Source organism: Trachurus japonicus, chromosome 7, assembly GCF_045865225.1.
Source record: "Trachurus japonicus isolate A0001 chromosome 7, Traja_1.0".
In the NCBI taxonomy this organism is placed as follows: domain Eukaryota; kingdom Metazoa; phylum Chordata; class Actinopteri; order Carangiformes; family Carangidae; genus Trachurus; species Trachurus japonicus.
Genome location: NC_140913.1, coordinates 34,469,173 through 34,482,940, shown reverse-complemented (window position 1 = coordinate 34,482,940; position 13,768 = coordinate 34,469,173). Strand labels below are relative to the sequence as shown.

Sequence of the window (13,768 nt, the reverse complement as noted above, 5' to 3'; positions counted from 1 at the left end):
GTGTAACAACAACAGCAACTAACCCAGACTTTGAGGTGAATTGTAACATTTCACTCCTCGTGTTTGAGACTAAACCGTGCGTTTCCTGTTTGTGTAGCAGAGATAACAGCTACGTTATTTAATACCAGACACATGGAACTAGTTTGTGTCACATTTTGAACACACTGGCTTATAAAAGACACGGACAGAAATGTGAAAAATGTTGCAACCATCCCCTGGTCTCTCCCTGTCTCAGTGACAGGTGAGCTGCAGCTGGTGTGGAGTCAATCTCCTGCTGGACGTCAGCGCCCCCAAGTGGCTGAACAGACCAACTGCAACACCAGCTCTCATTACTAATAGCAGATATCCTACAGTAGTTCTTTTCCTGTTTAACTGTGGAGCATTATTAGTTACACTGTTAACATGGACGGTGGTTATAAATACAACTCATTTAAAACCAATATATGATGCTGGATTAGATGTTGAATGTGCTAACTAACATTATGTGTGTACTTGAGTATGGGAAGGGTACGATTAGTTATGTGTATACTTATAAGCCCTTTTTACTTAGATTTTATTGTGCATGTATTTTTCCCTCTCCCTTTCTCAGTCATTTGCTTATGTAGTTGTTTTGTTATGTTTTAGTCATAGGTGGGTGGAGGGATATTCTACATCATTTGGGGCAGTAGTTTTATGTCCCCACAGTTAGATACACTGCATAAACTCAAAATCTTCCTTGTCAAAATGTCCCATTTCTAGTCAAAACTAATCTCTTTCCACTTAAAATAAGACTCATCACCTAAAAATTAAGTTGTTTTTAGATCATTTTCACTTGTTTCAAACAAAATTTCAAAAATTCTGCCAGTGAAAGCAAGTTTTTGTGCTTGTAATAAGAAAGAAAAAGTTGCTCCACTATCTCTACTTATTTCAAGTGAAAATATGCATGAAATAAGTAAAAAGTGTCTAAAAACAAGCTACTTTTTATGTGATGAGTCTTATTTGAAGTATAATGAGATCTGTTTTGACGAGAAACGACATTTTGACTGGAAATAAGACAGATATTAAGTAAGATTTTGAGTTTTTGCAGTGTATGCATGTTAATAAGGTCTGGAAATAAAGATATTGTTGGAAAACATTAATGTCCGGTTGAACACAGCTCGGTTTTTAGCATTAATGAACTGCTCTGTGTGAAAAGCTCTGATCGACAGAGCAACGTCACCTCTGCTGAGGCCTTAAGTAAATGAACGAGATGGAAACAGTGAAGTCGAAGAAGAACAAACTTTATTTTGACATTCATAAGAAAGGCACAGATGAGACCAGAGGGAATGAATGCTGTTTAAGTTTAATACTCCTCTCCTTCATCGTCGTCATCTCCCATACTATCTGTTCCCACCTCTTCGTAATCCTTCTCCAGAGCGGCCATGTCCTCTCTGGCCTCTGAGAACTCTCCCTCCTCCATACCCTCGCCCACGTACCAGTGGACGAAGGCACGCTTGGCGTACATCAGGTCAAACTTGTGGTCGAGGCGCGCCCAGGCCTCGGCGATGGCGGTGGTGTTGCTCAGCATGCACACGGCCCTCTGCACCTTGGCCAGGTCTCCTCCGGGAACCACGGTGGGGGGCTGGTAGTTGATGCCCACCTTGAAGCCGGTGGGGCACCAGTCCACGAACTGGATGGTGCGCTTGGTCTTGATGGTGGCGATGGCGGCGTTGACGTCTTTGGGCACCACGTCGCCACGGAACAGCAGGCAGCAAGCCATGTATTTACCGTGGCGAGGGTCGCACTTCACCATCTGGTTGGCCGGCTCGAAGCAGGCGTTGGTGATCTCGGACACCGTCAGCTGCTCGTGGTACGCCTTCTCCGCCGAGATGACGGGGGCATAGGTGGCGAGGGGGAAGTGGATACGGGGATATGGCACCAAGTTGGTCTGGAACTCGGTCAGATCGACGTTGAGGGCGCCGTCGAAGCGGAGGGAAGCGGTGATGGAGGACACGATCTGGCTGATCAGCCTGTTGAGGTTGGTGTAGGTGGGACGCTCGATGTCGAGGTTCCTACGGCAGATGTCGTAGATGGCCTCGTTGTCGACCATGAAGGCGCAGTCGGAGTGCTCCAGCGTGGTGTGCGTGGTCAGGATGGCGTTGTACGGCTCCACCACGGCGGTGGACACCTGAGGCGCCGGGTAGATGGAGAACTCCAGCTTGGACTTCTTGCCGTAGTCAACGGACAGACGCTCCATCAGCAGGGAGGTGAAGCCGGAGCCGGTGCCTCCTCCGAAGCTGTGGAAGACCAGGAAGCCCTGAAGACCGGTGCACTGGTCGGCCTGACGACAGAAACGGAGACACGCCGGTTCAATATGGGAGACACAGTAGCTGTGTTCGAAATCATCCACTCATTCACTCACTCCCTATCCACTACATCATGCAGGCTATACACTGCAAAAACACTAAATCTTTCCAAGAATATTTGTCCTTTTTCTTGTCAAAATGTCTCATTTCTAGTCAAAACTAATCTCTTTTCATTTAAAATAAGACTCATCAACTAAAATCGCTCTTGTTTTTAGATCATTTTCACTTGTTTCAAACTCATTTTCACTTGAAATAAGTAGAAAAATCTGCCAGTGAAAGGAATTTTTTTGTGCTTGTAATAAGAAAGAAAAACTTGCTCCACTATCAGATTTTTCTACTTATTTCAAGTGAAAATATGCTTGAAAAAAGTTTAAAAGTGTCTAAAAACAAGCTACTTTTTAATGTGATGAGTCTTATTTTAAGTAGGCCTATAATGAGATTTGTTTTGACTAGAAATGACATTTTGACTAGAAATAAGACAAATATTCTTGGTAAGATTTTGAGTTTTTGCAGTGTGTACACGATGTAGGGTACAACGGGAGGAGAATTCGGACACTACACGGTAATTTTCTCAACGTGGTTGCGTCAGCTGATGCTCCAATTAAGTGTTAGCCTACTGCTGTGACGGAAGCAGACGCACCGAGAATCATGTAAACAAACCGGACACATAAAAATAAAATAAGAAAAACCGGGAACATTTGAGGATGTGATTCTGTGTGGTTGTGTTTCTCAGACAATAAACTGTTGAAATATCGGAAGTTTGTTTTGTGTGTCCCGACCGTGAGCCGTAACAGCTCTGTGGCTATTAGCTTAGCTCGTTAGCTCGTATTTACAACATAGTATTCTACTACAGTTTCTTTATTAGATTGATTTAATGCTGCCTGTTATTGTTGGGATGCTGCTGCCCAATTCCTGCTGCTCAGGCAAACGGAGCGAAGGCAAATACGTCTGAGGAGTTTACTGGTAAATAACCTAAAGAAATCGTGGCTAACAAATTAGCTTGCTCTTCTTCTCTGGCAAAACACGACCGCATTGCATTGTGGGATACGGGAGTAGAAATTAGTGTACATCGCTTGTATGTTCACTCAATTTTGCGGTGCATTGTGGGTGTTTTGTCGTCCACTACATAGTGGATTAAATTAATCGCGGAGAATTCGAACAACACTACAAAATGGCGAACACACTATATAGTGCACTACATCTGTGATAGGGGGCGATTTCGAACACAGCTATATTGTATTATCAAGTCAAAATTAGTAACAAACTTAAAGTTACGCACCAGTTTGCGGATCCTGTCCAGAACCAGGTCGATGATCTCTTTGCCGATGGTGTAGTGTCCACGGGCGTAGTTGTTGGCAGCATCCTCCTTACCGGTGATCAGCTGCTCAGGGTGGAACAGCTGGCGGTAGGTCCCGGAGCGGACCTCATCTGCAGAGAAACATCATTAATTGAATGTTATGTAACTAACTGAGGTGGAAAAGTCCATTAAAAGTCCTTAAAAGGGATACGCCAACATTTTTTTTCGTGTCTTGCCTCACTCCCGAGTCCATGACCAGCAGCACATAGACGCCATCCTTTCGACTGTGCGTGCAGTAACAAGGGCGATAGAGCCGTATCACCTGTAATTAGCTTAGCTCAAACGCTGGAAGTGTATAGGTAGTGTTAGCCTGCCTCCACCTAAAGTCGCTAATTAGCTTAGCTCAAACACTGGAAGTGTATAGGTAGTGTTAGCCTGCCTCCACCTAAAGTCATCAGAGAAACTCTTCAGCAACTCTAAACGGAAACCGGCGGGCCGATCTTCGTCTCAGAGCTGACAAAACTCTCCGGTAAGGCATCTTACGGGTGTACCTATACACTTCCAGCGTTTGAGCTAAGCTAATTAGCAACTTTAGGTGGAGGCAGGCTAACACTACCTATACACTTCCAGCGTTTGAGCTAAGCTAATTACGGGTGATACGGCTCTATCTCCCTTGTTACTGCACGCACAGTCGAAAGGATGGTGTCTATCTGCTGGTCATGGACTATGGAGTGAGGCAAGACACGAAAAAAAAAAATGTTGGTATATCCTTTAAATTTAAATTTAAATATCCTTTAAATGCTCAGGGAACAGTGAGGACACTCACCGATGACAGTGGGCTCCAGGTCCACAAACACGGCTCTGGGGACGTGTTTTCCAGCTCCGGTCTCACTGAAGAAGGTGTTGAAGGAGTCGTCTCCTCCTCCCAGAGTCTTGTCACTGGGCATCTGTCCGTCCGGCTGGATCCCATGCTCCAGGCAGTACAGCTCCCAGCAGGCGTTGCCGATCTGGACGCCAGCCTGACCAACGTGCACCGAGATACACTCACGCTGTGGTGGGAAGAGAAAGAGAGGAGTCGACTCTTTAAAAAAAAAAGGTTATTGTGCTATTTTTGACTAATTAGGTGCCAAAGGCTCATCACATGTTGACAACTTGCTCTGGACCTAATGTGTGATCCGAGCTGAAGGGAAAAAAGGATCTTTTGTGAAGAACCGGATAGGAGAAGATCATGACTGGTGTCACCTGACACATCCAGTCACACAAAGGACTCGACTTGAGAAGCAAAACTTTAATATATTAGAGTTCAGTCTGTGGTGGAACAAGCCAAACACAGCTGTAGGTTACAACAATACAACAATGGGTCTCGAGTCCACAGTGGACATCAAACATCAAAGATTAGATATTAAAAAGCCCCATAAAGCCGCCAGTGAATGGGTTTTGTTTGAAAAGCCTGTGGTTGCAGTTTCACAGAGGCCAGCAGGACTCAGGATTACTGAGGCCTGACCCCTCCCTGTCCACGGGCTTGTTCCTCAGCTTTTAGGGACTTTTAACATTTATTAACTTCTTTTTTACAGAAAAGTAAAAACAAAAAAGCCCAAAAAACACAAAAAACAACAACTCTATGATCATTCCTGCTGCCTCTCTGAGCTCAGCCTCTTTCTGGTCCTAATCCCCCCGGTGTCAGAGCTTCACAGCTGGACACACAGAGGAATGTTTCAGCCTCATAGAACCATGACCTTCTCTAAGTGGGTCAATCTGCAGAGCCAGAAAAAAAAAAAAAAAAGCAGGAAACTAGCAGCCATGACTCAACCTGAATCATTGTCAGGCTGCAAGTTGCTCTGGTTTTCAGCTACCTAAACCAACACTTACAAAAAAAAAAGTGACGTTTGTGACATTGTGTGACTTTATCTCTGAGTTTAGGCCAAAATATAAAAACACTTTGTTGCTTCTTGGAGTTGGTCAAGTCAAGTCAAGTCACAATTTATTTATAAAGCACATTTAAAACAACCTCAGTTGACCAAAGTGCTGTACAATTGCAAAAGCACAACACAACATAGTTGATCACAAACACTACAACAAACAATTAAAACAAGTAGTCAATTTAAAACAAATCTAGATTAAAAAGAAAGAATAAAAAGAGAGAGAGAGTGCTTGCTTAGCTGGGAGTGAATGCCAAGGAGAAAAGATAAGTTTTTAGGAGTGTTTTAACTGGTGACAGTTAACCCTGAGTTGCCACATCATGACGTCACATCACAATAAGGAAAAAATAAATATTAATAATAATAATAATAATAAAGTTGTTTTTCCAAACACTCACCATGTTTGCAGAAGAAGTGGAGTCTGAAGGAGGTTTGGGCTGAAGGAAGGAGGAGGACGAGGTGACGTCAGCTCTCACAAGTCGGGCTTTATGAGTCCTGTGTAAGAATGAAGTGCTGGATTCATGAGGCGCGGTGCTTTATACTCTGCTTTAGAGCTGCTGCAGCTGATTGGTCAGCAGCGCATGACAGCTCTTCTCTGATTGGTCAAAGCGCGACAGGCACCGGCTCCGCGGAACGCCACGCGCTCCGTCTGCCATGATGCGTTCACGGAGCCGGGCAGAATGGGAAGAACAAGAACAAAGAACAAAGAAGTCTTTTTATATCAGAAGTGCATACACATTTCTGATGCTAATACAAACCGTGTGTGTGTAGAGTCTGTAGACCCACCAGCGTGGAAATTTCATCTCATTTAATTTAATTTTGATTTATTCCATTCATGGTATACATACTACACATGGTTGCACATATTTTCATAATGTAGGCCTACATAGTCACCATTGATTGATTGATTGATTTATTCGGATCCCCATTAGCTATGGCAATGCCAAAGCTATTCTTCCTGGGGTCCATACAACATCTTTACAATGTATCAATGCAATTTATGTCTCATACAATACAATCCATGTTCAAATAAAACACAAAAAATAAGATACACAACACAACAGTATAGCCTACACAGACAAAAATGACATCAATGAAAAGGAGCAGCATGAAGAAAAACCTATAGTAATGCCCCTGCATTGGCTTACTTTCAACACCCATATTGTACTCTATTTCAAAAAATTAAAGACAATGAAACATACATATAATAATAACAAGAAAACAACAAGTAAAATAGCAGTGGACACCACTCATCTATCTATCTTTTCTTTTTTTCTTTTTCTCCTTCTTCTTTTTTGTATGTTGGGCTACCAAAGGTTAGATGGCTAAAATAAACCCCCAGGACAGAGGCTTTAGGTGGATCTGTAATGTACCGGGCCATGATCACAACGCGGAACATGTTATCTGGTATAATCACCACTATACAAGATTTAAGAAATTACTGAGATTATGATAATAACAACATTATTGTATATTAAATGAGCAACTGCACTTACTAAAACGAACGAGATATTAATGCATTATTTTTATTGGATTTTGTTATGGAAATGTTTGTAATTTGACTTGTTGGATCAGAGAACTGATATCTATTACTGTATTTGATATGTTGTGTGTTTTTGTAATATTGTGTAGTATGTGGAAGAGCAGCAGCCACCTTAGTGTTCGCTAATGGGGATTCGAATAAAGACTAAAGACTAAAGAATAAATGTTAACTCAACTAGATTTATCTAATACTGCTCTTAATAAGAGGCTCTTTTATTTCCCTACATTCCAGACCTCTTTGTCTATTTTTGTTCGCTCTATCATGTTGTAGATGCATTTCTAAATGAACAAAACTGCCATTGTTGCCCTACACTCTCTTTTTTTTTTTCTTTACAGCTGATTCCTAATGTAAATAAAGTCGGTACAGCCTGGTGTGTCGGCCGGTCATGAGGACTGTTGGGTGTTTGCCTGACGGTGTTTGGAGTTCTGCCAAAAGAGTTCAGTTTTTTCTTTCTTTCTTTCTTTTCTCAGCAGCAGACCAGATAATCTTTTTCCTCATGATCTCAGATGTCCTTGGAGTAACCTTCATTAACACTTCAGTCCTTTGTTCCACCATTTAAAAAAAGACAAAAAATATATATATTTGAAAAATAAAGCTTTTATGGCTGTCTGATCATCTTAGATATAGATTTATTGATTGATTATACTTTATTTATCCTCGAGGGGAAATTCGTTCATGACAGCAGCCTTAAAAAGAAGAAAAGCAGGACACAAAGAATAAAATACACAATTCATAAAAATAATAAGAAGAAGATACTGTGCTCTCTGTCTGCTGGGCAAAAATAACAGATTAAAAAGTGCTTGCTGGTAGACAAATAAATAAATAAAAACAATTTAAAGTGCACAGGGATTTAAAAGTGCGACAGGCATTACAAACTAAATAGAACTGTAAAAAGTCTAACTGACATAGTGATAAAAGACCTTTGAAAACGCTCTGTTTTGCACATTGTCCCTTTCTGAATGTGGCATCTGTGTTGTCTGTCCAGTCCAGTTTGTTGTTGAGGTGAACACCCAGATATCTGTAGGATGATCAGATACGCACCCAACAATGAATGAATGAATTTTTTATTTTCATGTCATGCCACCACTGTGGCCCATCCCATATGAGATTACAAGACACATTTAATGACAAATACAAAAAAAGACTATAGACAGTCTTTCCTGTTGTAATTTCAGATTACTTTCAGTACTCAACTATATATCTTTTTTTCAAAGGAGGTTAAATCGAAAGCAACTGGACTTAGTTATTTGTCTAGGACAGGAGCCTCCACATTGGGGTATACAGAAAACCCACACATACAGACCAATATCTACTTTTCGACTCTCACCACCCTCTGGAACATAAGCTTGGTGTTATCAGAACTTTGCAACACAGAGCTGATAACGTGCCCACCAGCTCACAGGCCCAAGGGGCAGAACACAAGCACCTGAGAGGCGCCCTCACAACTTGTGGTTACCCTAACTGGACCTTTGTGAAAACTGCAGCTGCTTCCAGAAAGAAAACCAGCCAAGTGGTTGAGAAAGAAAGACAAAACAAGAGAAACAATATAGTCATTCCATATGTGTCTGGAGTATCAGAAAAACTCAGGAGGATCTTTAACAAACACCGTATCCCTGTGTATTTCAAACCCAGCAACACACTCAGGCAGAGACTGGTACATCCCAAGGACAGAACACCACACACCCACAAAAGCAATCTGGTGTATGCAGTCCAATGCAACGAGGAATGCAAAGACCTCTACATTGGAGAAACAAAACAACCACTGCATAAACGCATGGCCCAACACAGGAGAGCAAACTCCTCCGGACTGGACTCTGCTGTCCATCTACATCTCAAGGAGAAAGCCCACTCCTTTGAGGACAGCAATGTCCAAATCCTAGACAGAGAGGACAGATGGTTTGAAAGAGGAGTCAAAGAAGCCATTTTTGTAAAAGTAGAGAAACCATCCCTCAACAGGGGAGGTGGCCTCAGACACCACCTATCTCCAATTTACAATGCTGCCCTTTCATCCCTTCCCAGGAGATTCAACAATCTAGCCTCAAAGAACAACCACTGTTCACAAGTGGCAAGTGACTCCAACGACTGTCGTTATAACACAATAGGGCACTAACGAAGTCGAAACCAACCTTCCATCAAAGGCAGTCATTTAAACGACTGTCGTTGGCACTTGGAGCACTAAAGGGAACCAGTGACATCATCACCCTTGTGAACGCCCACACAAGAGGTTAAATAGTGAGTCTCCACACCAGATAGTTGGACCAGTCCCAGCCTGGTCAGATGCGTACATGAACTGATGAAGCCTCTTGGATGAGAGGTGAAACGTCTTCCTAGACAAATAACTAAGTCCAGTTGCTTTCGATTTAACCTCCTTTGAAATACTATGACCTGGGCAAATGAGAATATGCACCGGCTCAACTATATATCGCTCTTCGTCTCATTGCCCAAGCCTTTTCAAGAAATAAAGAAAATGAAAAAATATTCAACTGAAAAAGATGTTTTAGCTTCTCAGCATCGTCTAACCACACAAATTCGTTATTTGGATCTACCTTACCAAACAATTTGTGTCTTATAGAGTCATAGAAAGGACAGTAGAACACAAAATGAATTTCATTCTCCACCTCTTGGATGTCACATAAATTACAAATTCTATCGTCTTCTGCTGTGCCGACATATCTGCCTGTCTGAAGACCAAGAATACCAGCTCTCAATTGAGCACACAGGGATCTTTTCTTTTGAGACAAATTATACAAAACATAGTTTTCTGGGCCAAATACCTGTTTTATTTCACAGTAAGTACGCAGTTTTGGTTTACCCTAAATATCTAATGCCCATCTATCTTTACTTTGTTGAAAAATAATTTATTTTAATATGTTAATCTCCAATTTGTCTTTTTTATAATAATGGCCGTATCATTTGAGAATTTCTGTAGATGGCAGTTGTTGGTATTGTGATTACTCGGTGTGTTTCACCTGTCTTGATTGCACCACCTGTGTATTGTTCCTTGTTCTTGTTCCTTGTATTTACAGTAACCCCAGTCCCTAGTTTGTCTTGGTTGGATCATCTGCGTTTCTGTCATGTTCCGTGTTCCAGGAACTGGACAAAAGGTGGAAACAAACTACACATGACTTGGAGTTTTTAACAAAAAGAATGTATTAATGAATTCAAGAAACTGCTGTCAGTAATCAGGATGTCGTGTGGCATGGGTGCGTGTATGTGTTAAGATTGAGACTGTGTGTGAATGAATGAATGAATGTGTGTGAAAAAGCCTAAACACAAACCAACACAAACAAATAAACAAAGAAACAAAGGCCCCAAAAACCCCACAGGTTGTGCTGTAGGTCCAACCCGGCCGGAGTGCAGAGAGAGAGTGGCTTCCCAGAGCTGAGCATTTAGGTATTCACAGATCTTTGTTTGTGGGCCTGTCCCAATATGCACACTCGATCACACTTACACACTTGGGCACTTGGCGTGCGCGTTCATGGGCCTAGTGTCAGTGCGCAAGTGTGTCCCATTTCTCCAACGACCGAAAGTGCAGCGCGCTTGATTTGCACTTTACCCACACTTATGGTAAGACCGCATCCGAGCGGTCTTTGGCCAAGTATAAATCCCACAATGCACCACGGTGAAGTCCGCCGTCACCCAGAGCCACAAGTCACGTTTAGGAAATGCGATTGAATTAATCTCAATAAAATGAAATTAACTTTCTATCTAATAATTATGACCTTTTAATGTCATATTTTATATTCATCACGCTCTGTTCATGTTTTTATATTTTCGTTTTTCTTGTTTGTCTTATTTACTTACGGAGTTGGGTTTACACATTTATGATTTGAATCTTGCGCATAGAGACACTTTAGGAGTAGATGAGACTGATCCAGCAGCACCGTTTATTAAAACTGTTGCTGTGTGTGTGTGTGTAGTTGTGCTAGTGTGCTGTGCGCAACGGCACAGGCTGCACTTGTCAAGTGTGTCCCGATTGCTTTTAAATATCCCCCCACACGCTTGGCCACTTAATCCATGCTTGCACACTATATGCAAATATACGTTCCGCCGGCAAAACTTCACCAAAGTGTGTGCGTAACCAAGCGCACTGAGCCAAGTGTGGAGGAATGGGACAGCCCCACTGTTTTCTCCTTGTTCAGATAGATTAGATTTTCTGCCATCTAGTGGTTAGTTTTTTCCAAGAGTGTGTGAGTTCTGTCTTTCACCAGGTGTAAAGCACAACTTAAGAAATTTTCATTTTTGGCCCAAAATGTGACCCGCGGGGTGGGCGTTTTTCTCAAAAATGGGCTGTGTGGTTTTTGGTCATTTTCTCCAAAACCACCGGCCCGATTTCAACCAAACATCGTGCCCTGGACTCCCCTCGGACTCCCCTCGGACCCCCAGATGATATATCCGAGTTTGGGGAGAATATCTTTGGTGCAGTTGTCATTTTTCCTTTCAGCACATATAATACCAAGTTGTAGATTTTACCAACAAAGGCCTGATCTTAAGTTATTGGTACAATATTTCACCATTGAAGCTGTACAGAAAAGAAAATAGAATTTGATTCCACTGTGGGTCTTAACATTAGTGTAATTACTCATCTATCAGACGATGGAGCCCAAACTTTGTGCAAAATTCTATTTTCGAGTAAATCCGGGATGAAAATGTGCTGTTGTTTTTTTCCGCATTGGATAATGCAGGCTAATTGGGATTACAGTAATGAAAATGAAGAGGTTTCCTGTCCAAAATTTTAACAGCCTTTTTGAAGGGAGACTTCATGGGCTTTAATATGCTTTCTGCTGTGTGTGTCCATGTTGTAAAACAATGATTTATGTGTGAGAATATCATGGCATGCATATAGACTTTAGCCATCTTGGAGGTAAGAAATGGTCTTATAAAAACAGGTTGAATTTACTGATATTTGTGATTTAAATGATAAGTTTGTGTCAAAGACCACTCCAAGATATTTAAACTCTTCCACTACATCGAGGCTCTCTCCATTGACCACTACAGATGGTTGATTGCCCTCTGCTGACTGACGAGAGTAAAACATACATACAGTCTTTTTAGTATTGAGGTGCAAGCAAGATTCATTACATGTAAGCCAGTGAGATACAGGTGCCAGAGCTGCTGATCATTTTACAGCGGCTGCTTGTTTTGTTTTTACGTGTACATACAGCACTGTATCATCAGCATATAATTGCAAATTAACATTTGGGCAAACTTTAGGTAGGTCATTTACATAGAGACTGAACAGAATTGGTTCCCCAGTTGAGCAGCTGAGGTAAGGTTCAGTTTCCAATCTGAACAGTCTGTTTTCTATTTGACAGATACGATCTCATCCAGCAGAGTGCGCCATCGGAAAAGTTAAAAAGGGACAGTTTTGAAATAAGTACATTATGGTTTAGTGAATCAAAAGCTACCTCTACATGCTTTGTAAGTGGCAAAACCTGCAAAATTGGCAGTGTATCAAATATGTTCATACGTTCTCCCCACTGTATATATATATATATAGTATGTAGTATATCTAGTATGTAGTATATTATTTATATAATATACCATTTAGTATATATATATACAGTATACTTCTTCTGCACCACAATCTCTGTTGTTGTCCAGAACTCGATGAACCGTGAACATGTTGTCTGTACACACTGTTGTTCATCTTTGACTGCATATCCATCCACTGCTGAAAGTAGTCCCTACCAAATTAACTGTTTAATGAGTGTTTACTCAGAACTAGTTTTTCTTTTCTTTTCCCTTTTTAGTGTTTACTTGAACTTAATTCATCTGTACCAGTTCTCTTCTTTTGTCTCGCTTTCTTTTCTCACCTCTTTTCGTTTATTTATTTAGTGTTGTTATCATTACTACTACTTTTATTTTTACTATCAACATCTTCCCCGTATTTTTCTTTTTTTTCCTTTCTTTTTTTTTTTTTTTTAAATTTTGTTATTTCTATACCTCGCACAAGGTATGTGATTATTATTTCTTTACTGTGCTTCAATTATTTGTTAGATCAAGGTGAGGTCATGTTATAAGCCTTTCAGGTTTCAGACCTCACCGGCACATTTCTTTTTCGTATCTTTCTCACTAGTAAGAGAGATAAGTAAATGTTTTGTTTTATTTTATGTGTGCAAATAAATAAAGTCTAACTAAAAAAAAGTCTAACTAGAGTGAAGCAGCTTCACAGATTAAATCAGTTCTTCTAAAGAGTTTCAGTCTTTTCACTGAGTCTTTTCGGAGCCCAGTGTCATTATTATTGACCAGCTCCTCCTCATGTGATTGAATCCCAGCTAATTAAAGTGATCAGTGATGAAATGATCCGGTTCAGTCGAATCTGAATGAAGAGTTTCACAGAGGAAACTTCCGTCGCTGCATTTGGTGGTTAAGGTCACTCAGCGGGCCCCTCGGTAATTAGTGGCTCCGCCAAACGACGCAGCAAATTGAGGGGAAGCAAACAGATTAGTGAGGGAGGGAGGGAGAGAGGGAAGGGGAGGGGAAAATATATTGGTGACAGAAAGAGAGATGCTGCTGAGAAACTCGTCTTCTCATCTGTCACAACAGCTCCATCTTCTCTTCTCCTCTGCTCCTCATACGGGAGGCGTTAAAGAGGAGAAAGAGGGAGGAAACGTGGAGACAGGAGGAGGCAGAGGTCACCGTCAGAGCACCAGGAGGAACACACACACAGAGACACACACAG

At 41.5% G+C, this 13,768-nt stretch overlaps 1 protein-coding gene across 1 annotated transcript; it reads right to left on the bottom strand.

The window, feature by feature from the left end:
* Positions 1-1,248: 1,248 nt before the first annotated feature.
* Positions 1,249-6,013, bottom strand: LOC146985204 (tubulin alpha-1C chain-like). Its single transcript, XM_085782957.1, has 4 exons — positions 5,939-6,013; positions 4,448-4,670; positions 3,604-3,752; positions 1,249-2,299 (listed from the first exon to the last, which is right to left on the bottom strand). The coding sequence occupies exons 1-4, from the start codon at positions 5,939-5,941 to the stop codon at positions 1,322-1,324; spliced, it is 1,353 nt and encodes a 450-aa protein (XP_085639083.1). The 5' UTR covers positions 5,942-6,013; the 3' UTR covers positions 1,249-1,321.
* Positions 6,014-13,768: the final 7,755 nt, after the last annotated feature.